This window comes from Camarhynchus parvulus, chromosome 1 (genome assembly GCF_901933205.1).
Source record: "Camarhynchus parvulus chromosome 1, STF_HiC, whole genome shotgun sequence".
NCBI classification, from domain to species: domain Eukaryota; kingdom Metazoa; phylum Chordata; class Aves; order Passeriformes; family Thraupidae; genus Camarhynchus; species Camarhynchus parvulus.
Window position 1 is genome coordinate 96,601,668 of NC_044571.1, and position 23,819 is coordinate 96,625,486.

The 23,819-nt window shown below is 41.3% G+C and overlaps 1 protein-coding gene across 1 annotated transcript; it reads left to right on the plus strand.

Annotated features, from left to right (window-relative positions):
* The first annotated feature begins 14,061 nt into the window (after positions 1–14,061).
* Positions 14,062–23,320, plus strand: SH2D1B (SH2 domain containing 1B). Its single transcript, XM_030957354.1, has 4 exons — positions 14,062–14,300; positions 17,513–17,576; positions 19,889–20,057; positions 23,240–23,320. The coding sequence occupies exons 1-4, from the start codon at positions 14,062–14,064 to the stop codon at positions 23,278–23,280; spliced, it is 513 nt and encodes a 170-aa protein (XP_030813214.1). The 3' UTR covers positions 23,281–23,320.
* Positions 23,321–23,819: the final 499 nt, after the last annotated feature.

Consider the following 23,819-nt stretch of genomic DNA (forward strand, 5'->3'; position numbering starts at 1 on the left):
CACAGGAGAGACTTTCAGAATTTGTTATCTCTTCAGAGCTGCAATTGAGTTTTGTCGTCTGGTACTGTTCAGTTTTTGTGCTGGGGAGTGCTTTGCCTGTTAAAGAAACAGGTTTTTTCCACTTCTCTCAGAGGAAATTTTTCCCAAACCAGTTGAGGGGAGGGGCCGTTTGGGTGGGCGTTCTGGCTGAGGGGGGGGGGGAAGGGGGGCCTGAGACATAAACTTGAAGGGATTTTGGAGTTTTAGAGGAGCTGAAGTTTTACTTAGAGATAAGCCTTATTCGAGTTGATCAAAAGAAATAGGTACGCCTTGATGAAGTTAAGAGTTAGTAGTTAACTAAGAATTGATTGCTTGCCAACATCATGTTTGGTTAGCTGGGTTTATCGTGAAGAATATAGAAACTGATCAATAGCTTTTAGGAACGGAAGACAATTGTAGGGCTCCTCTGTTCTGAAACCAATTAAAGATGGGGAATGGGAGTTCTACCAATGAGTTCATTTGTCATATTTGCATTGGAAATGTAGAAAGTTCAGAAGGAGGACGACTTCATTTATTTCCTCATTTTCGGACCCCTCCCCATGAAAGGGACCACCGACTGATTTTGAGGAACAAACTACGCATGCTTAATAGCTTTTGAACTAATTATCCTACCAAGTAGGGGATGGGATGTACTGAAATGATGAAGATGTATTTGTATTTTGGGTATTCAATACTTGTAGAGCTAAAAAGACTCTGGAATCACCTGTAAATCACAGTGTGTATTTGGGAGCTATCCTGCACGCTGCCTGGCCTTGCAATAAACATACACTTGCTAACTTTCAGCCGTTAGAGAGTCTTTGTCTGTCACAGTTGGATATCAGTACTAGAGCAATATTTTGAATCAATCACCCCTTCTTGAGGTTTGCTGCCAAATTTGCCCTAAAGCAAGACAAGCAGGATGTGTGACTTCGAGCATGCTGGAATCACTTGGGTTGGAAAAGACCTTGAAGAAGATTGAGTCTAAATGGAATTAGCAAATCCAACCATCAAGAAATGTTTTGCTGTCTGAAGAGAATATGGTTTATCGGGTCAGCTTTGCAAGTATTTGTGTCATCACAAGCACGCATGTCCAATGCATTAGATGGCTATAGAAGAAGAAACCTGTGCAAATCAACAGAATGATTCTCAGCGTAGGATAATGGCATGTTTCATCCTTCTTCCCGACTTCTTCCAATGAATCCTTTTGATCAAGTAATGATTGGAATTGTTGCTCTTTTGACGGTTCTTATGGTATCCCTGACATTTTTGGCATAGGAATGCCGAATGGCTTAATTGACCTAGTTTTTCAGATAAAGGACAAGATTTAGTGTTGCTTAAGCTGGAGGCAGAACTATTGAAATCCTCCAACCTCCTTCTTACTTAGTACCTAATTTCTATTACAAAATCAGTGCACAATTCTTGTCCCTTAAGGTCCAGCTAGCTCAGTTGATAGCAATAGGATGACATTAGTAGGGCTCACGTGATGCTTCAGCCAGAAGCCCTAAGGGTGCAGCTCTAGCACACAGTAATTCCATGCAGTTGGACCACCCCAGTGCCGACTTTGGATCACCAGAAGAGTAGAACTTGAGAGATTTAAACGAGACCTCTCTGCAGGAAGTGGCCAGAAGAAGACAGCAGAAATCCCATCTGTGTGTTTGTACAAATAATTTCAATGCCATTTACAGGAAAACATCTTCAAATCGAGCCAGCTTTTTCTGCAGATTATTTACCAACTATAGGCATTGCATGGACAGTTTTCTAGGAGTTTGAGTTATGAATTTTCTGGGAGTTTGTAAGCAGCGCACACAATGCAGGCATTGTGCCGCTTGCTTCTTAGCCTTCCGGAAGCTGCTACACTCTCCGTGTCCCAGAGGCGAAGAAGCGGCTGCTTCGCGTGCCGGGCATTGTGAGGGTCGCGGAGAGCATTGTCACCTACATGTAAGCAAAAAGCTTTCCCACTATGTCTCGCAAGGAGAAACTGTGCCAGGACAGAAAACATCTCCTATCGTGTTCTAGAGGTTGCACAAAGGTTTGCAGAGTGTTTTGCACCAAGGAAAAGAAAGTCGTCCAAAACTCCTTCTATTTCAATATTCATGTGAATGCAAAAGGCAGGAGAGTGGTAAGGTGCTGTTTTCTATCAGTTTGCAAGCTGCACACACAATGCCAGTGTTGTGCTGCTTCGTTCTTCGCCTTTGGGAAGATGCCGCTCTCTCCGGCTACTGGAGCCGAAGAAGCGGCTTCTTCGCGCAAAGAGCATTGTGCCGGTGGCGGTGCGCTCCGGAGCGCGGCTTCTGCCGAAAGACGCCCGGGACCGGCGCTTAGCTTCGGGGAGCTCCGTATCTTCGCCTTTAGCGTCTCTTGTCACCTACATGTTAGCAAAAAGCTTTCCCACTATGTCTCGCAAGGAGAAAGTGTGCCAGGACACACAGGAAAGAAGGAAGGCAGGCAGAGTGGCATGAGTGTCTGAAGAGCATTACCTCTCTCTGCTCCATAATGTGGGGGAAAAAACACTTGGCAAAAGCCAGTTGCCACAAATACCAAGGTAAACAATCTGGGATTAGCAAACGAGAAAAGAAACACGTTCTGATTTTTTTTTAAATTAAGCCAAAGATATTTAATTAATGTCTTCTAATGACAAGAAGCCACTCTGAATTTTCTTGAGACCTGAAGCAGGAGTTGCAATCTGCCCCTGTAAACAGTCTCCTGCATCTGTGTCAGACAGTTTGGGATTCAGATGGCCCAAGAGGAAAGAGACAGTTTTGGGAGTTGGGTGACGTGGTTCATGACCATAGTTTGTATAATTCAGTCAGGTGTCCAAAATCAGTTGGGTTATGTCTCCTGTTTCTGTGTGGAAGATGCAAACATTTAATTTAATCCCCACTTCTGGGGATTTGGAAACCCAGGGCCCACAGAGGTGCTGTAATTTGTGCTTTTACTTCATATTTTTGGTGCCTTGAAGGAGAAGGGAGAGGAAAATTTGGAGGCCTGGAAGCTCTGCAGGTTATTTGGAAAGCCCAGCAATTCCCCAGCTGGCAACCCCCCATTCCACTCTTCTTGGTGTCTGTAAAGCCATTTCAGAGCTGGGACAACAGCTACCCATAGCCTTTACACTGGATGTTGTTGCACAACCGAATGGGAACTTCAGGAAAAGTTCATCAGGGAGACCCTCTTGCTGAGTCACAAGGTGCAGGATGTATCATCGTGCTTTCTAAACTCCTTCTCAGAGAGGAGTCAAGGTGCAGCTCGATCCAGTCCTGCCCCCAGACTTGGTCATTAGTTTATACCTAAAGAATTGTATAGGTGAAATAGAACCTCTATCTGAGTTTGTCCTGCAGGATTTAGGATAGCAAACCAGATATTCCATATTAATAAAATGAGTGATTTTTTAAAAAATTGTTAATGATTAGGTCAGAAGGTAATAATTGAAAAAGTGGAAAGGGAAAAGAACAAAAGGTCAAAAAGACAAAAGGCTTTAATCAGAATTATTTACTACACAATAAAACTAAAAATATAGTGTACTTCTTATTAAATCAATAATATCAGAGCTAGCTTGTCAAATATATATTGATGTTACTCACCCATACCAACGGCCACGGGCAATTACTTTCACCCAGCCTTGAGGGGTATCCTTGAGGGGCATCACCATGTAAGAGAAGGATCTTCAGACACCTTAGGGAGGTATGCTAGAAATCCCTCCCAAGAAAAAGTTGGACTGGTCTTTTATAGTATAAAATGATTGACTGTCAGTCATATACAATTAAGTGTTGTGCCAGCTGTGGTGGGCTGACTCTGGCTGGGTGCCAGGTCATCAAGCCACTCCACCATCCCCCTTCCCAGCTGGACAGGGGAGAGGGAATAAGATGGAAAACAACTCATAGATTGAGATAAGGTAGTTTACTAGAGCAAAAGTGAAAGTATGGGAGTGCATAAGCAAAGAGAAGAAAAAAAAAGTTTATTCTCTACTTCCCATCTGCAAGAGATGTTCAGCTATTTCCCAGGAACCGGGGCTTCAGCAGGTGGAGTGGTTGTTCCAGAAGGCAAGCACTGTAAAGGGCAAAAGTTGCTCTCCCTGTTCCTCCTCCTTTCCTTAGCTTTTATATCTGAGCTGACACCCTGTGGTGTGGAATATCCCTCTGGTTAATTTGGGTCAGCTCTCCTAGCTGTGTCCCCTCCCAGGATCTTGCCCACCCCCAGCCCCTTGATGGGGGTGGGGTTATGTGGAGAGGCAGCACTGATGCTGTGCCAGTGCTGCTCAGCAGTGCCCAAAACACTGGTGTGTTATCAACACCTTTCCAGCTACCCATGCAGAGCACAGCACTGTGAGAGCTTCTAAGGGAAAAGGAACTCCAGCTCAGACCCAATACACCTGCTCAGCAAAATGTGCATTATTGCTGAAAGAGATATTATGAGCTCTTGGGTTTCTCCTACTCAACACTTCTGTCTCTCATACTCCTCTCAGGGCCTGCACACCCGTACTGGTGCCAGCCTCAGCCAGGAAGCATCTGTCTGGCATTTGCTCATGATGGGTCTAAACTGAGATTGTTTGGCAAGCATTCTTCAACTCTAAAAATTCTCTTCGCTCAGTCCATCATTGCCAACTTGTAAATGAGGCAAAGTTTGAGCTGCTGTACCCTAGCCCAGAGAGTGTCCTGCTACAAATGCTTGAATACATGACTTCTTTGCATACCATGCAAATTTAAAATCTTCATTTTTCCCTTTTAAGCAGAGTGAAAACGGAGTTTGCGTAACTGAATGATAATAATAGCATACTGTGTGGGTTAAGGAAAAATCACTGGCAGACCTATTGGACCCTCATTTCTCCCAAAAGTACATCTTGTTGAAGAATTACTCGTCCCCTGGCAGAGGGAGAGAGACACTGCTTTTTGCTTCAGGAATGGGCACATAAGGATGTTTAGCTATCATACCCTCATCTCACTTTTTTTGTTTTTATCTCATGAAAGGGTTTTTTCTCTTTGAGAAATGAAGGTAGAATGGTGCTAGAAGCTTGATGACTATCACAGCCAGCCCAGGATTATCTTCTGCAGGAAGAGCCATTGTGCATATCTGCATCCAGTGACCATTAGGCAGGGTAAGTCTCAGCCCTCCCTGAGACAGCTGGTAGAGTGAGCGTGTTGGGGCACCGAAGATGTCAGGGCCTACCACTGCTTTTTGCTCCTGCAGTTGCTGTGTGGCCCATAGGGCAGCCCTGCTCCTCCTGCACCACCACAGTGCTGTCTCCGAAGAAACCAGGACAGCCCATGGTGAGGTGGGTGTGTAAATCTCTGCCTTGCTCTCTTCTCTACCTGTTCTTTAACATATACGAGCATTTGTTTTTGAATTGACAAACCTTATCCAAGTCTGGAATTGATTAATGAAAATGGGACATATCAAAATTTGAGGCTGGCCTCAGCATCCTGCTGTAGCCCTCAATCCAGGGAGAAAAGTCAACACAAAAGGTATGCAGTGTACTGGGAGTTATCAATCACCACTGGACACAGGGTGACCGTGTACCCATCAGCCTTATTCTTTCCTGAGATGACGAAGTGAACCCTTCTTTTCTTTTCTCTCTCTTAACTCAGCTGTGTGAAATGTAAAAAGGGGAAAAAATTACGTGTGCCAACCAAAAATATCAATACAAGGGAGCCCCAGAGAAGCCTTGAGATTGGTCTCAATTACGGGTCCTATCCCTTCATGGAGTTACTCTAAGAATTGTGATAAAAGCCCTCTCTGCCTCTCTTTAGATAGATATAGAGAGATGTGTATTGCCCAAATATAATATGCTAATACAGAGGTGAGATCTCTCTGTTGATTTACATCAGTTACCTTGTTGGTTCCTTCTTAATTTCTACACATAATTTAATTGCAGTTTAAAACAAATAACTAGACAAATTCTGTAACGTAATCCAGAAATCCGTTTTCTCACTCACAATGAAAGAAATTTCTCACTTGTTTTGGGGATCTAAAATTTAACAACTGAGTACCTTTCTAAAGCCAAAGTCTACCCCACCTGCTGTTAGCCCAGTATTAGATGTAACCATTGCATATTTGTCTGTAACAAGCTGAGTGAAATGTTATTTTATGAAAGTTGTTAAGGAAACCTACAGAGCAGCTCTCAGTTTGAGAAGGCAGTTTAATGGATCATGAAGTGACAAACCAGCATGACAGGCCTTCCATATTTTTCAGCAGTAAAACTGCTGAAAAAACTCCTCACTAAAACAAAAAGCCCAGCATGTAGTAAAGAGCATGGGCTGCAGAGCGGAAGGGCCTAATAGGGCTCTCAGAGGGTGTGCAAGAAAACAGATTACTTGATAGTCTGCTGAAAGGTCTGCTGTTAAAAATCACCTTTTAGTATGGGACTAATAATCTCCAATTTTGCAAGGAAACTTGTGGATAGCATCTAATTTTTCTGTAAATCCAGATGTTCCACTTGCACAGTTTTACAGTCATGTTCAGGGCTTTTTCCATGGGGCTGGGGACAGGCTGGCACTCAGGGCCAGGACCAGGCAGTCATCCCTGAGTTACCAGTATCCTTGGTGCACCGTGATTGGAAGCAGCTCCTGGGTCCCTTGGGAGCTCCCAGGACACCCTGCAGCAATGCCAGTCATCCCTAGGGGCTGCATTCAGGGCTCTCGACGTTTGTATGCAAAGGGCTTCTGCACTGCAGTTTCTCTCTTTTGGTCCTAATTACAGTTGCAGTACATTTGAAATTTTTTGCATATATGTTAAGTGGTGTCTCATAACAAGTCTTTTCTTCACAGGTGAGTAATATGGTCCTTGTGAATTCATATCCAAAGAGATGTATTCTCTAGATCACAGAAGTGAATTGTTGAGCTGCAAGTAGGACAGACTCAACAAACAGAACAGGGAGAGCTTGCCACATATCTATACAGATAGATTATAATAGTCTTTATGTAAGCACAAAATCTTACCCCTCTCTCCTCTACAGGAGTTAAAGTAAGCTTTGTTGATGAAGTCTCAGACTTCCAAAGAAAAATTGAAGTGTTTGTGCCATTAATTTTCATTTCTGCTTCCTCCTTCATGATTATTTTAACCAGTGCAGTGGAGTTATTTTCAGAGGCACCAAGCCAGAGAATCATTGCACTCAGCTTTCATGCTGTGAGATGGAGCATTTGGATTTGAATATGAATTTGATAGTAGCAACAGTAGCAGTGGGAAGCTTTATCTGTGAAAGGGAGTCAAAATGGAACAGAACTGAGAACTCCATCAGCAAGAGAGTCTGTTAAAGCTGTGCTGCAGTAGTTCAAGTCCTTTCTTTTTCCTCTGTTAATCAAGTGAGAGAAAGTGTGTTCCTGCCTGGCTCAGCACTTCTAATCTAGGCATGCTTTAAAAACACAAAGCCCTTAATTAGTGTTGGCCTCTACTAATTTGTGTCAAAAAGAACAAAGGTTGTCTAACTAGTTTGGGGGTCTACAAGCACTGATTTGGGCTGAAATGCTAAACTACAGTCTAATTTCATAAATTTTGATAAATTATTTGCAAAATAATGAAATCTAGCAGGAGACCAGCTAAGGGTTAGGGAAAATGTTTCTCACAGAGAGAGGGCAGGTGCCTTTGCAGGCAAACAGTAAGCTGCAAAAGTGAAGCTCTTAGGCTCTGAAATCTACAGAAAAGCTGGGAATCTTCACATGATCTCTACTCAGGTCACTTTTATAAACTGTCCTTGAAAAAGAGAAAAGTTCACCCGCTCATATACAACTGTGCTGGAGAAGATAAAAATTAATTTGATCAGAGAAGCTGAAGCAGCGTGGGAAAACCATCCTGCAGTGCAGTTCATGGGCTATATTCACATGAAAGTCATGGTACCTGTACTTCATACTGCTCTAATGAATCACTTGTTGTATGATCAGTGCTTGCTGATGCGTCTTTAAACAAAAGTAAGTTAAATGGTCTTTAGATATTTTCTCCTTTTTATTATTCTCATCAGACTTTGATTGTTTTTTAGGAAAATCTGATTCTGTTTCATTCATTAATCTTTTTGTTTCCCTAGTTTCCTTCCTTTCCCTCCTTTGTTGCCTTTCCTCTGCCCTTCCTGTCCCGTGTGGCTGACCTCAGCCACTGCCCTGCTGGGTGAGTGTAACTGGCTTGAGACACCTGCCACATGGTTTTAGTGACCCTCACTGTAAGGACTCCTTACAGGATCTCACTTACGCTTCCTATGGCCTGCTGCTTATTCTGTGCCTCTTTTGTCTGACTCCCTCCCTTCTATCCTATGATCTCTGTTGTGATTTCCACTCTCCTTCAGGGATTCCCTTTGCTTCTTTCTGGCTTTCCTTTGTGAAATCACAGAAGATTTTGACTGAGACAACTGGCTAACAGAACCCTTTAAATTAATTGATGCATTCTCTTGGAATCTAGGGCTACCAAGCCAGTTTTCCCTAAAACCATTCTTCCATTGTGTTTTCTAGCACAAGGCACAACTAAAGGGACACAAAACTGAATGTCACCTTTGCTGGGGCATCTGTAGGTTCCCTTATTCAGACTTCATCTGAACTTTGCAGCTTCTGTCTAGCAGGACATGTTTTTTTCTACTGATTTTTACAGATAAGGTTCCTATCCTGGCTGTCCTTTCACAGTATTTATCCTCTTATGTACAAGAACTGTACTCACCTTTGTACAAAAAAAGTGTATCTTACTGTTTCTTTTTCTACATATCCACTAGTAACCATTTTTGGAAGTGGGATGTTGTCTTTTGGCTTAAACCAGATGGGCAGCCTTAGTGCTTTCTTTGCTTTTGACATGCTCCATAAATTCGGCTTTAATCAGTTCTCCTGGCCTATTCTTTTGACCCTATTTTTTGTCTGTGACTTCAACTCCCATTTGTGTTTTAGCCTTTAGTTTTGGAAAGTTGATACTTTCAAGCATAAGCTTCTGTATGGGTATCCATGTCTGTCTTGGCCAAGATATGAATCCAAGCCTTGTGTGAACTTGTCCTGTAAACTCCTGGGAGCTGGGACCATCATTTTGTCCTGTGCATGCACTACACATTCTTGGAGAGCCTGGTTCTCTGATCACCTCTCTGTAGTGCTGCCCAGACCACCAGTAAAGGAAGAGGATTATGTGAAGGAAGTTTGGTAGTTGTGGGATAAAAATTAAATTTTGGCACCCCAGTGGTTTAGAAAACAGTGCAAGAGCCCTCTTAAGTTTGTATGTTGTCATCCTGCTTTTCTTTACATTATTCAGTGCCTAATTGCTGGGGGGGGGATAAGTGTTATTTTCAATATTATGCAAAGATAGCACTGTTCCAATGTGGCAAGCTGTAGTTGTCATGTACACAGCATTCTGACAGGACACTGTAAGTTAGTGACTAGGAAAATATTAGTAATGGTAAAAAGAGCCACTAATAAGAGAAAATTCACAAGGCAAAAATGATGGCACTGTTAATATGACTCTAGATGTGAAGGACAGATAAACACCCTGGATGGAGTCTTGTCAAATATTAAGACAAAAGCTCAAACTTTTACAGTGCAGTTATATGTGATGTAGTATGTAGCGGAAGTACAGAAATGTGATTAAGTGAGGTTTGTCACTTCCTTTGCACAGGTTTGTCACAGCTTTATTTGCACATTTCTTAACAGGAAGGCAGTACTTTGGGGGCATTATGATGTGAGCTAATTTCTTACTGCATTTCATTAATTGGTGTATGTGATATTTGAGACCAATGAATGATGTCTTAGAAACTGAATTTTCAGGATATATTTTTATATTTTTGTAGGAAAGAACTAAAATGGCTACATTCCTTCTTTCTTCTCCAATTAAATTGTTTTAAAATAAGTATGCCTCATATATAAACTGGACATCCAGTATTACTTCACTCTAATTCACTCCAAGGGATCTATTAACAAGAGCCTCAGTTACCCTGCCTCAGAGGCAGATCATAACACTAAATACAAACATTGCAGCTATTATAATTTCAGACAGTAATTGAATATGGATCACTCTGAACCCTGACAATGTGGTTGCCAGTGAGAAGGAAATTATTGTTTTATGACTCTATCCTGTAAGTAAACATTTAAGCAACATTCTAGATAATTTTTAAGACCAAAACCCACGACTTACACATATTCATGTGTCTTATAAACCTTTTTTAATTGTTTGGCTCTGTGACTTTTTAATTTAAATTTTAGCACAGACAAGTTTGAACTATCATTCTCAGTTCATTTTGAACTACCACCTTCATTCTGAACTACCATTTTCTCTTTACCTGTATTTTACAAAACAGGCAGTATGTTAAGAGAGTTATAAAACAGGTTTTTCCTCCTAGGTTTACATTTTGTTAGAAAGCTAATGGGAGAGCTCTGATGCCTTGGGATTCCACAGACAGCTGTAGCAGCAATTTCTCAGTAACAGACACACTAGTTCAATTTTCTTCTTAAATTTGCATCATAATAATTTTTCTTTCAGTATCAAGTAAATCTTGCCATCAACAGATACTACTAAAAAATCCCTTTGTGTCCAGGCACAGTAAATTGCAAAAGTACAGCCTGGTGTAGATATCATGCTAAAGCTGTAAATTGAAATTAAAAATAATTTTTTGCTGTAACAGTTCCTCTTGCAAAAACATTATTGGTTCTGTTCATAGAGTAAGCCACAGGACTGGGACTGCCCAGAGACCCAATTCAACAAGAGCTCATATTTCAGGAAATTTAGCTAGAACTCACTTTCTGTTTTCTTATGTTGTGGCTGTTTTTTTCTTTCTGGCTAGATAACAAATGATCTTCAGCTCCTTGCTTTACTCACAACAGTTTAAGCACACTGGTTTTGCTTTTGACCACAGCTTTTATTTAGCCCCGATATACCACACTGTGCCTGATGATTCACTGAATGTCTGACCCTCACTGTTGTCACGTAGCCTAGCTTCTCCCCAGATTTCCTGTTCTTACAGAAGACACTGTCAAGAGCTTTCCTGTGCTAGAGCTGCAGCCAGGAGACATTGCAGAACCAGAGCTCCAACTGTGCTTGTTAATATGAGATGTCACTATGAAATACCTTGCTAAGTTTTACAATAACAGGAGGAAAGAAAAAAAGAAAATTAGTCCAGGCAGCTGAATGGCAGAAAACCAATGATTTAAACAGTCAACAAGGGCTTGACACTGCTGCCAAAATGTTGCATGTCTTGTTTCTCTAGCACCTATTTGTGAAGGGAAGAGTGGCTAACTATCCTGCTCTTCTAATCAAAATACTTGCTTATTTATAGGCATCAAATTTTATGGAAGTAGTAGCCAAAGTGGTGTCAGAGAAAAGTAAAGAGAACAATTGCAAGAAAAGGTGGCTTATGGAAAAAGACTTCCTTCAGAAGTGATTGCAGTAACTTCAGAAAGTGTAAGATTGACTGAAGGATGTGCTTGTTTTGATATACAGAAGATTTTTAGGAAGTGAAACTCTGTTTCTTTCCCATGCTATGGTAGAAGCAGGCCAAGAGACAGACTCTCAGGAAAAAGAACTTTTTTTTCCCCCTGTTCTCTGCCATCTGAAAGGATAGTCACTGCAAGAGGCTATCCTAGGGACTGTGAAATCTCCTTAAGTGGATGAGAAATAAAAAAACAACCCAATTTTATTTTGGAGTGGAGTAAAATAACTTTCAGCACAGATTAACAAGAGCTATTGCTTGGTTTGGTGTAACTAAGATTCCCAGAGGCTCAGCCGGGTGCAACTGCCTCTGCCACCCAAGCCCCACTGCCTTGGGGCATCACTGCCATTTCAGTTCCCCAAGTCTCTTATCATACATTTAATCAGACTTAAGATCATCAGGTCATATTTCTTACCACTCTTCAGACTTGGCTGAGGAGGCCGCCTGGGTATGCAGGTTTGTGTAAGCCAAAAATATTTGCGAGATTTGTTAACCTGGAAATGTTTGTGTTAGGAAATGTTTGCTCAGAGTTTACATTAGGGTACATTAGGCCCATGGAAATATATTGTTATGTGACCCCTACATGCATTCTCAAGATTCAGTGCTCTGTCATACAAGTTGTGGTGAGGCTCATGGCGCATGTGGTGACTTACCAGGAAATCCCCCACCTGCCAGTTGTTACACAGCATCCATCAACAGGTATCCTGGGCTAGGATCTGCAAGTCCTGTTGTATATTTGCCAGAAGCTGTGTGGTTTTGCTCTGGATTAGCCCTCACACACACAATCCCCCCCACCCAACGCCACACTCACACATATATTTAGTGACTGACCAGACCATATTTACAGTCTCTCTCCTTTTTCCCTCCCAGACCCCCTTCTCTAGTATATTTCAATGATTTCTGCTTTTAAATCAAGTATTCAATCCTATTCTCAGGTCCATTAGAATACTGCAGACAGGTGAGATGAGGTGAGGTAAAAGGACGATGTTAATTCCTGAATGCTCTCAGGGAGCTGTGGGGACTGACTGAGGAGGAAGGTGATTGGGCCAGTAGGTGGTGACTACTGCTGGAAGGAGACCCCAGCCCCATTTCTCCTCAAGCACTTTCTCCTCCTTAGGATTTTTTTAATCAGACAAACACTCTGCTAAGCCGACAGCAGGTAGCATGTGGTTGCTGTTTCACTTTAAGTAAATTCTACATTCAGAGCTGCAAGATCTACCAAAACTACTGTCTTATATTTTTGCACCTAGGTAATGAGACCTTCAGGGAAAATTGTGAAGAACGTCTATTTATTACCTTCTTGAAAGAGGAATTTGCAGTTGTTTCCTATCTACCTTCCTTTCAAGGCAAGCAGAGAACCTGCCTGAAGCAGGACAGTGCTGAGCAGTTGCTGCTCTTCATTTGCAGAGCTGGGCTTCTGGAAAAGCCATTCACCTCACAATACCTCATGGAAAATGTTTATTTATACAATGTGTAGAAAAAAAGGCCACAAACAGTTTTAACCTGAGGAAAATACAAGTGCATTTGATAAGAAGGAGAATCTTCGTCACATACGGATGTTTGTTCTTAAGGATGCTTAGAAGACTAGGATATTTCCCTCCCAATGTCACTATCCCCATCCCATTGGAGGATAAAATAAGACTTATTCCAAATGCAGCTGTCTGCAGACAGCTGAAACGGGAGGATCTAACTACATAAACAAGTTCATCCCCTTGGTGTTCTGGACTTGTTTTATCAGTAACTTGTGGTCACTGCAGGACAGACCTCAGCAACAGCATCACTTTGGACTTGCCATTTCTTGGTTTCTCTCTTGGGATATCTTTTTTCCTTAAGTTTCTACATTTCTTTGAGACAAAACAGTACCGTTTTAGAGGTACTTTATTTCTGAAATAACTAAGATACCATCTGGAAATGTTCTTAGTGTGATGCATGATCAACTTGCAGTTAAACACACAAATGTTAATGTAAGATTTTTGTGTGTACAAAGTTGTCAGAGAAAAAACACGAATGTAACAGCTGCATGTAAAACATGGTTGATTTTCCTTACAGTGTTCCATCAGTATTTTCCTTGGTTTTTTCAGGTTTTTTTTCACTGTGATCAAGATGACAGCAGTCCCTGCATCTTACATTGTTCCTCCATTAAACACCTTGTGTCATTCTACAGCTAATTTTGATGAAATTTGTTTAAACCTCTGCATGAACAGAGAATTGCCAATTTTTTTCTGGCACATCCTTTATCACATGACTGATGCTGATAAAAATATCACAAATACTTATTTTCTCTTCTCAAAATCACCTGAAAAAAAGACAAGAGTGCTTTTACATAATTTTATCCTCCTATACATTCCTGACTTATTCCTGAAGCATAGGACCCTATTTGCTGGGCTTTGAGCCACTTTAAACATTAAAGTTAACTTAAAAATGTAACTATACCTCAGTGTCAGCTTAGTGATTTCATAGCCTAGAGGTGTGATACATAACCCAAAAGTCTGCTGGTATAATGTGACAAAAGTGTCTTACTTTTTGATGTGGACTATGACCAGTGTAGACCAACCTTTTCCTGCCTCCACAAAGCTCATGAGCTGTCAAGCTGCAGAGCTAACCCACCTCACTGGGGACAGTTCAGTAAACAACACAGATAAACTCCTGTGTGTCCTTGGCACCTCCAGCTTCAGATGTCCACAGGAAGCTGCCTTTGGAATAAGGTTTCTTCTCATGCTAGGCTTCTGACTTGCTCTAGAATTGCTCTGAAAGGCAAGATACATTGTTTTCTTTGGTCCATGGAATTCCCATTTTTTCATGGAAAGATAACAAGAAGAACCTGTGAAGAGCTGCTGAGCAAGAAGAAAAAGAATGGCAGCTATTTAATACGGGAGAGTGAGAGTGTGGAAGGAGCCTTGTGTCTCTGTGTTTTGTAAGTACTCTTATACTGATTTTTTATGAGCTTTCAGTTGGATCCAAAGACAACAATCATCTTCTCTAAAATTAATAGTTCTTCCCTGATATTAACAGACTCCAAGGGAGTGTGTCTATGTATTCAAGTAGTGCTGGTTGCTTTAGGTTTCCTTTATAGTGACAAATGAGGGGGTAGCATTTCCAAAAAGCTATCTTATGTAACAGATGATAAATGAACTATAGTCTGGTGATGCTGGTCTCTCTCTGCAGACAATAGAGGCAGCCCAGAGAAAATAACTCAGCCTGCCAAAATATGCTAAGATCCCTACTCAAAGTAACTGCCTCTGTAATGATGAGTAAACAGCATTTTAGCACTGTTGAGACACTTGAAAAATCTCATGGTATGTTACAAAACACTTCCTTCTTTGTAGACTTTCTGTCTGATAAAAACTCAGTCTTGTGTTTCAAAGGAATTACCTGATATAAGAACATAGGCTGAGGCTGAAAATTACAAAGTTCTGTTTGAATTTATATGACAAATCCACAGACAAGATGGACATAGAAAACTGCTACTTCTAGTCCAAAGTTTTAATTACTACAATTAAATTTTTTTTTTTTTTTTCTGTAGGGAATAGCACTTTTATTTCCCTATTTACTCTTTTCATATATAATTGATCTGTTCATAATGCATTCAAAGTTTAAAAACTAGAATCTAGGTCTTTGTTTGCACCTATGAGGTTTTGCACTCTTGTTGCAGATACATTTGAATGTGACATGAAAACCTTTTAACATATCTAATTAATGAACAAATATGAGAAGATATTTTTATCAATCACTAAAAATGAATTTGTTATGAAACAAATCAATGGAAAGGGGAGAAAAAGAGAGAGAGAAATAGAGTACTACTGGGTTGGCAGGTAGAAGAAAGCAGATCTTCAAAATAACAGAATGAGTTGAAGAGAAATAGCAAGTTGGGGACAAACAGAGCCCTCAGCAAGACAGCTACAGGAACCTGTTTTCAGTATGGTGTGGAATGAGACAGTGCAGGGGCTGAGGGGAGGGCAGGGAGGTGGGAGGGAAGGCACATGCATACCTTGTCAGAAGGGACAAATGGGGAACCTGACACAGAGGAAGAATGACCATGTTAGTTAGAACCTGGGTTAGGCTTTCTGCCACACCAACACAGTTGCTTTTCCTTTCTTTTTTTTTTTTTTAAGGGCAAAGCAGATTTGCCTTGTGATGTCTTGCAGACATACTTTGGCCTGTCACATCTGCCTGCCACAATATTCTGTGCAGGCACATGAAAAATCATGACTCCCAGTTTGCTTTTGTGGGTTTTAGTGTTAAAAGCTGATAAAAACTGAAGTGTTTAGTGTATTTGCCTATAAGCCTGACATGAACAAATGCCATAGTTAAACTGCGAGAGTGGCAGCAGTGGTACACAGATGGTGGCTTGCACAGGTCAGAGCAAGGCTTGTGTTCAGACAGCACATGGAATAGTATTAGTGCACTGGCTGAGAACTGCCCCAGAAACTGGGCTGCCTGGCAGTGGTTCACTGGGAAAACTGCCCTAAAACTGGGGGCAAACAACACTGAAACTGTTAGTGATGTTCAAAGGCAACTTTTGAATTAGCATTGCATCTCAACACCTTGTTTAGCACCTAACACGGTTTATGTGCAAATTGATAAATCCTTCTCAAATTACCTGATTTGTGGGCAGAGACATTGATCCACTTGCTACAGCAAACAAACTTTCTTGTCCTTTTCTAGTGGGACATGGTGGGGAGTGCATTCCCATGGAGGACCTGGGAGGCAGAATGGTGTGATCAGTTCAAATGCATCTCTCTAATTGGTCAAGGTGCATGGCTCTTCCTCCACAGCACACTGTCTCTTTCATCTAGAATTATCCCAGGTCTCTGTCAGCACTTCAGTTCAGACCTACTGGTTTTGCTACTGTTCTCCTTACTGTTTTCCCTCTCACCCCACTTTTCTTCCAGACCAAACATTTTGTTTATTTTTACCCTTTACTAGCTCTTGGTAAGCATTTAGTAGTTAATAAGGAGGCAGAAGTTTCCATTTTAGTGGTAGTTTCATGTTTATTTAATAAGAATTACAGTACCTGAATAACATCCAGGCAGAAACGTTTTAATATTTAGTTGATCAGTAAAGAACAAGTTTCAAAAATGATCAGTTCCCGGTATTTCTTTTTCTCACTTCTCTGTAAGCACTCACATTTGTAAAAGTACTTTTCAGCAAGGAACATGTGTATTTCCACAGGTATCTCAAGAAGACAAAAACCAAAATATGCATCCCTGTGATACTACTTTTTGAATTAAACTAAATGTATTATAACTGAAAGCCTTATTCTAATTTCAGTTCATAGTAACTTTTTTTGAAGAACAAAGTAGTTTATTTTCAGTAACCTTTCACTTCTGTGCAAGTGCCCTGAGCCAGGTTTCTGCCCCAAGATTCTCCTTCTCATGACAGTTCACTTCACATAGCCACAGCTGAAGTCCTCCTGATGAACAGGCACACAAGTTAAAAAAACTTATTTTCAGATGCTGCTCCCACCTCTCCCCAACCTTCTCACTTGTTTGTGATGTATATTTTCTTGCAACTCTGCTACCTTTTTTGATCACAGTCACGATCTCCAGTCCACCTCCTGAATTGCTGCTACTGTGGTATCTGATAAAGCTTTTATTTCTGTTGACAAATATATCCAAAGACATCAGTAGCCTCAGTGTTCAAACATGTCCTTATTATAAAAAATAACAATGACTAAAACCTTGGGAAATGCAAAGGAATAACATTATTCTCAGAAGTAGGAGCCATACCGTCATTTTCTGGGTGCTAGTGTCTGGAGGCCATTTTCTGCCTACATCTCTCCAAGAATTCAACAGCCTTCCTGTGACACAAATACAAAATGAAGGTTAGAGAAGTGAGGAAGATAAGAAAGAGATGAGAAGAGGTGCTGTTTGTGGAATGAAATTATGCTTGTTAAAGGCCTGTGTTAGGCTTAGTTCATATGTTCTTTGAAACTCCTGGTCAGAGTAATTGTGTATTTCAAGATGTTAAACCTTCACTCATTTTGTAATCTCTAGGATCTCTTCTCTTTTGCTTTCCTGTCTCTGCCTCATTCAATTTTACTGCACTTCTCAGGTCTTTAATACTGTTTACAGATATGTCCACTTTGTTAATGTGATGTGTTACATATACAATGTTTTTTCACAGTTTTGAGGACCTCATCTACACTTACCGTATCTTCAGAGAACACCAAGGATATTTTAGAATACAGGTGAGTAACTCTCATTGCATCTCTAAAGATTGCATTAAGTATCATAGATTTTTAAAAAACCATAAATTAAAATATCTTAGATTCATCTATGATCAATGATCTATGATAGTTTTAATATATTATCATTTTAGTCTAGATTAAGAAAAATCCATAAACACAATACTATAGAAAATATTTCCAAGTTTGCTCTCTACTCAATTCTTATTATAGATGACTTCAAAAAGTAGCTCTTGCGTTTGTAGAATTTCCATATAATCTAAGTGGCTCTGTTATTTATTAACCAGCTGTTTTCTCATTTGACCATTTCTTTTTGATAGCACTGATGAAATATCTATTACTTTTCTTACTTTCTCCTGTTTCTTACTTTCTCCTGTTCCTAATTACCTTTTTCTACTTGAAAGCACTGCTAGTGCAGGCAGCATTTCATAAGGATCTGGGATATTGCAATGATCTTTTTGATTTGAAGAATCTATAATTCTGTGTGATTGTGAGGCACCTGAAGTGACAATGCCAAATAATGCTGCTTATTCAAGTAAAAGAAGTGTAAGAGAGACCAATGCATCAACCAAATCCCCAGGAAATGTGAAAGGACACTTAAAAGCTGGCTTACTCCCCTGCTTGTACTAGCACAGCCAAGAGGACTGCCAATATTAAGCAGCATTTAAGTGGAATGAGGAAATCACTTCATAAAGAACACTCCAAGCTCTCATATGCTGGTAATTTATTGCTTATTAGTGGTTTTGCCTGTGCATGAAAGACCCAATTTCCCATGAAGAAGAATGGTTTGCTGACAAAAAATATTCTGTTTTGGACTTTATCCACTCTACTGGGGTTATGCTGTCATTCTTGCCAGCAGGTAACCCGGATGTTTTTAGACTTTTCAAACCCATTCTTCCTTATAAATTTTTGCCAATAGTGTGAAAGAAGAATTCAGTTCTTAAAAATTTTAAATCAGATTATTTTGGCTCACTAAAATAATTGACTGAGATAATGTATTGATGGTGGAAGAGAGGTTGTTTGGGTTTTTTTTTTTAACACCAGATTCAGACATGAGCTTTCTAGAATGCAGCAGGCTGGCTCCAACCAGCTAAGCACCCCTACAGCTGCTCACTCTCTCCCTCCTTAGTAGGACAGGGTTGGGGGAAGAGAACACAAAGAGCAAAAGTGAGGAAACTCCTGGCCTGGATAAAATACAGTGTAATAGGTAAACAGGTAAAGCAAAATTGTGCACACAAGCAAAACAAAGAAGTTTAGCAACTCCTTCCCATCAGGGGGCAGATATTTAGTGACCTCCTAGAAAGTGAGGCCTCAGCACACACATAACCACAAACATCCTCCCTTTCCCTATGCTTTTATTGCCGAGTACAGTGTCAGATGGGGTGAGATAGGACAGCCAGAATCTTGCACACCCCCAGCCCACTCCCCAGGGGAACCAAGTGCAAGAGACATCCTTAGTGCTGCACAAGCACTTTTCAGCAACAGCCAAAATGTGGTGGCTGTGTTATCGGCACTGTTTCAGTCACAAATTCAGAGGACAGCTCTATGTAGGCTGCTATGAAGGAAGTTAACTCATCCCAGCCAGACCCAGTACACACAGGCATTGGGACCCAGTCCATCCAGGGCTGAATGAAAGATGAAGGATGCAGAAAACCAAAGAAAATAAATACGTTTCTTTGGTAGCTAGCAGATTAAGAGAAAGCCCCGTTCTCTTTTAACGACTACTAGTAGGCTGCTCACTGTCTGTCACTGCCCTGAAGTCACAGCACTGTAAAGTCCATGCACAGATCCCCGCAGGGCTGAGCTGCAGGAACAGTTCAGTCCTGTCAGATGAACTCACACTTAAAGAACAGTTTTTTGCACATGACCTTTGCTTCCCAATGCTGATATTTTGTAAAAGTTTGAGTTCTGTTTGTCACCTAGTTATTTAAAGGCAGAATTTTTAGTGAGAACTAAGTATGTTATCACTAAACTTTTGCTCTCAGACCACAGTGCCGTGTGTAATGCTGTCGCTCTTCAACACTTTGCTGTAGTGGATCGCTGTAGCACACATCTACACCAATAATTTAACTGATGTTCTTTTTGAAAAAAAAAGATGGTGAGGAAGGTTACTTTTAATGCCATAACCATGGCTCCAAACAGGTGTCCCTAGTGTTTTAAGGACAGTGCAATATTCTGTCACCAAATCTGTTTACAAAACAGCTCCTTGGTAAATAAGAAACAACTTATTTACCAAGGAGCTGTTATCATTCTTTTCATTTAGGGAACTCCATGTGAAGGGAACTTGCAAACATTTTGTTATCCTTTCCTTACAGACTTCTGAAGGTGTTCCAGAGAGAACCTTCAAAACATTAAAGGACTTAATATACGCATTTGAAAAGCCAAATCAAGGACTGATAACAAACCTCCGCTACCCAGTGAAGAAACCTAAGGCCTTGCAAGGAAGCCAGAGGTTCAAGTCAGGAATGGACAATGTTTATGATGGTGAGAAACTTAGCTCTGCCTCTGTGGATTTTTTAAAGATGACAGCATTGACATGTTTGTGGTGAATACTTGCTAAACATTGTCTTGCATGGACAGAAGTTTTACATCCTCCCTTCTCTCTTATGTTCACTGAAATGGTGATTCTTAGCTCACAGGTTACTTACCCTCACCCACTACAAATGAACAAATTAAAATTACTAGAGATACACAATGATGAAAAAAGCTGCCTCCAGCTCTCTCGTTCATGGATGTCGATGCTTTTAGGCTGGAGAAGACTGGGAACCAGTTTTACTCAATGTGCTTCTGCCAAGATACCAGGCCCTTGCACTTGGGAGTTAAGGCTGTCCTTTACCTTCATTGTCCAGGTTTTAGAGATATGTTTATATCAAAACCTTACTCAGTTAGTTCTAAGATGGGCAGGCAAGCAAGCCAGCTTGTGATTTGTATTCAAACATGACTAAGTGATCAGCATATAGCCTTGTGCTCTGGATCATAGCTTTGGAACCAGAGTTCAGCCTCTCATTACTCTTCTTCTGCTAATTTATGCTCATGAGTCCCAGATGTAGGATGAGGATATGATGCTTCTACCTGACAGAATTATGCAAATGGATACCATAAAGACAGAGGTTCTCATAAAGCTTTAGACTGTGTTTTATAGCCTTATGTCATCCTTACATCCTTGTTTTGAGAAGCATGACTGCAGATACTGTTGATAACTGGCTAGTATCCCTCACACCATTCTTCATGTTCCTGCTGTGCAAGACTGAGCTGCAGCATCCATCAGGCCATGGGCTGCAAAATAAGCCTGGGACTGTTCCATGACCTATGGCAGAATGTGCCAAGAGCCCCAGCCTGGGCACAAGTGAGTAAGGGAAATCCTTTTGCTAAGTACAGATATCATAAAGGAAACAAAACCTGCCCTGTGATTTGCATCTCATGCCCAACAGCAGCTCAGCATGGTGGTGTGGGGCAGTGTTATGATCCAGTTATTAAAGTTATTAGAAATGCCTCTGCCCAAATTAAGGTGCAAATGATACCATATGCCAGTGGCAATAGTTTGGGTTTTATTTGATAGTAAATATGAGAGGGAGAGAGAGAAAAAGGAGAGTAAAAGAAGAGAAAGGAGAAAGAGGTGGGGGGGACAGAAAGTGAGTGACAGAAAATATCACCACTCCGTGAACCCTAACAATGTTCCTTTGATCCTCTCAGCTGATCTTCTTGGTGGTGAAGGTCTCACCAAAATGCACAGAATCCAATGGCTTAATATACACTCAGGCTGGGTAGGAAAACCCAGGCACCTGCCTGGGGCATGGGGGAGTTTGCCATTGTCTCTTACAACAGACTCTGGGTGTTTTGCATCACGTGCAGTCCTGTGATGGAAGGCTTCAAGAACGACTCTGGGGGGCACTTCAAGGAGTCTTTGATGGATTAAGGCACTCTCTCAGCTGCCTCTCATGTGAATGACACGTGGATGTGGCCTTCCCAAGGTTGGAGGTTCCATAGCCAGTTTGTGTAAGGGACGATGGTTTCACTACCCCTGAGCAGCAAACATGCCAAAACTTCCTCCCCCCACCTCGGCTGGGGGAGAAATCTGTACAAACCTTCTCCCAGAAAAGGGGTCTGAGGGCTACGGCCTCCCCCACCTTGAAGCGAGGCAGAGATGATTCTCAGTACAGCTGCTGGGTTTGGCTCACATTCTTTTCCTTGTTTACTTGTCTGTTTCAGGTGATTGAAGAATGGGTTTTCCTTTATCTAATCTCACTAGTTCAACTTTCAGTCCAAAGTTCCGGTCAGGCAACCTCCTCAGGTTTCAGGGAGGCTTCTTTGGTTGTAGCTTCTTTATACAGTTTTTGTTATAATGAGCAGAACTTTATATCAAAGTTTGAGGCATGAACTATTTCAGACTCTGACAGACAGCCCCTCTGTGCTGCAGTCGCTGGGGTTTCACACACAACAGCAGTGCAACTGCTGTGGCCAAGCTCCCCCAGCACAGCGTGCACTGCTGCAATTTTGGGGCCTGAGCCCCAGCGACCTTGCTGAGGAGAAGCCACAGAGGCACGTTTCCTATGTCATCAACATTACCTTGTCACCTGTATCACACAGCAAATATGCCACATTTGCTCTAAAAATGTTGTTATGGTTTATTATCATTGCTGTTGCAGGGAGACAGAAAATACTGCATGGATATGTTTTTAGGAATTTTTGGTCCTGCAATAGGAATTTTTCTTGAAGATAAACAGTGTCCTCATCTGGAATCACAGGGAGGAAAATAAAGCCTTATATTTCAATGTCAAAATATAGGTAGCCTTCCATAAATATGGAGGCTTTTTAGAAATAATCAAGCTACTTTGGAATTGTTTTTATTAAATTTTGATTTAAATTTCACTTATACAGCATTCCAAAATTCCCTCTCAGGCTGCATTATTACATGTCCACAGCAGGGGCTTATGTAAATGTCATGCTCTCTGAAACACAGGCGCTGCCCAAAGCACAGCAATGCTCCCTAAAGCAAGCACGTCCCTCACGTGCTACCAGCAGCTGCCTCTGCTGCACACATGGGACTGAGCGCTCCAGCGCAACCAGTGGAACACCTCAAGGGTCTGAGGTAATGATCCTGGTGGTTGGAGATATTTGAGCTTAATTTTCTAGCTTAGGAACAGCTTTTCTGAGGGCAGCTGTTTGAAGAGCAATAGCTTTCCATAGTGCAGCTTTGAGTTCCAAGCATTGAATTTCTGCCTTTTCCCTGGCTTCTCAAAAACCATAACCAATCTTACAAAGTGTAAGAGAGAACAGGATTTTTCAGGCTCTCCTCCTTTAGCTGGGATGAGAACTTTTCTCTTGGGTATTTATTTACAGAACAAGGGATACATTATGAGAGTCACAGATATCTCAGCTACGGATTTGATTTAGCTAGAAGGGATGATTCCTGACATTTGACTTTCTCAGGAAGGAGGGGGTATCGTGTGCATACAACTGTTTAAAACAGTGCTTGCTGGCTCAGAAAAGGCTTTGCCTTTTCCTGGAGAATCCAGTCCATAGGACAGGGGGCCTAAATGTTGGCCCTGCAATAGCAAACTGAGTTGCTGATACCTGCCCTGCCACAGGCTGTGCTGCTTCCCACAGCCTTTCAGAGGAGCACCTTGCAATGACATCTTTTTTTGTTTGTATTGATTGCTTCACAGAAGTTGATGACAGCGCTGATTATGTTGATGTCCTACCCTGAAGGATCTGCGCCTGATGGTTTCAGAAGCTGCCATTCCAGGACATGCCCTGGCACAGGGCCTCAGCTGGGGAGAGCTTCCAGCTGGGTGTCCTCTGCTCTAGACCTGGAATTACCTCCTCCTTTTGCAGACTATCAGAGTAGCTGTATCTTCAACCAGTAGATCCAGTACAAGCTATTACGCATGTTTGCTCAGCAATAAAAGAAGTACTTTTTGCTACAGACACAAACACACACATGTAGGTATGGGGGAAGGTGTCCATGTATATGTCTTCTGGTGGTTTTTACCCAGCAAATTGTCCAAGATGTTGACTGCTAGAGTGAACATTCTGCTAGAAGGCAGCAATATAAATACATTAAATGAATAGGCATGAAGCAGTAATTCATGGCAGAATTGATAGGTGTTGATAAAAATCATATATGACAAAAACCAAAAACACTGTGTTAAATCCAGGCCATAAAAAAAAAATAACCAACCAGAGGAAAATTGACTGAAATACTTTTAACTTTGAGGAACGGTTCTGGCAGATTACAAGAGGACT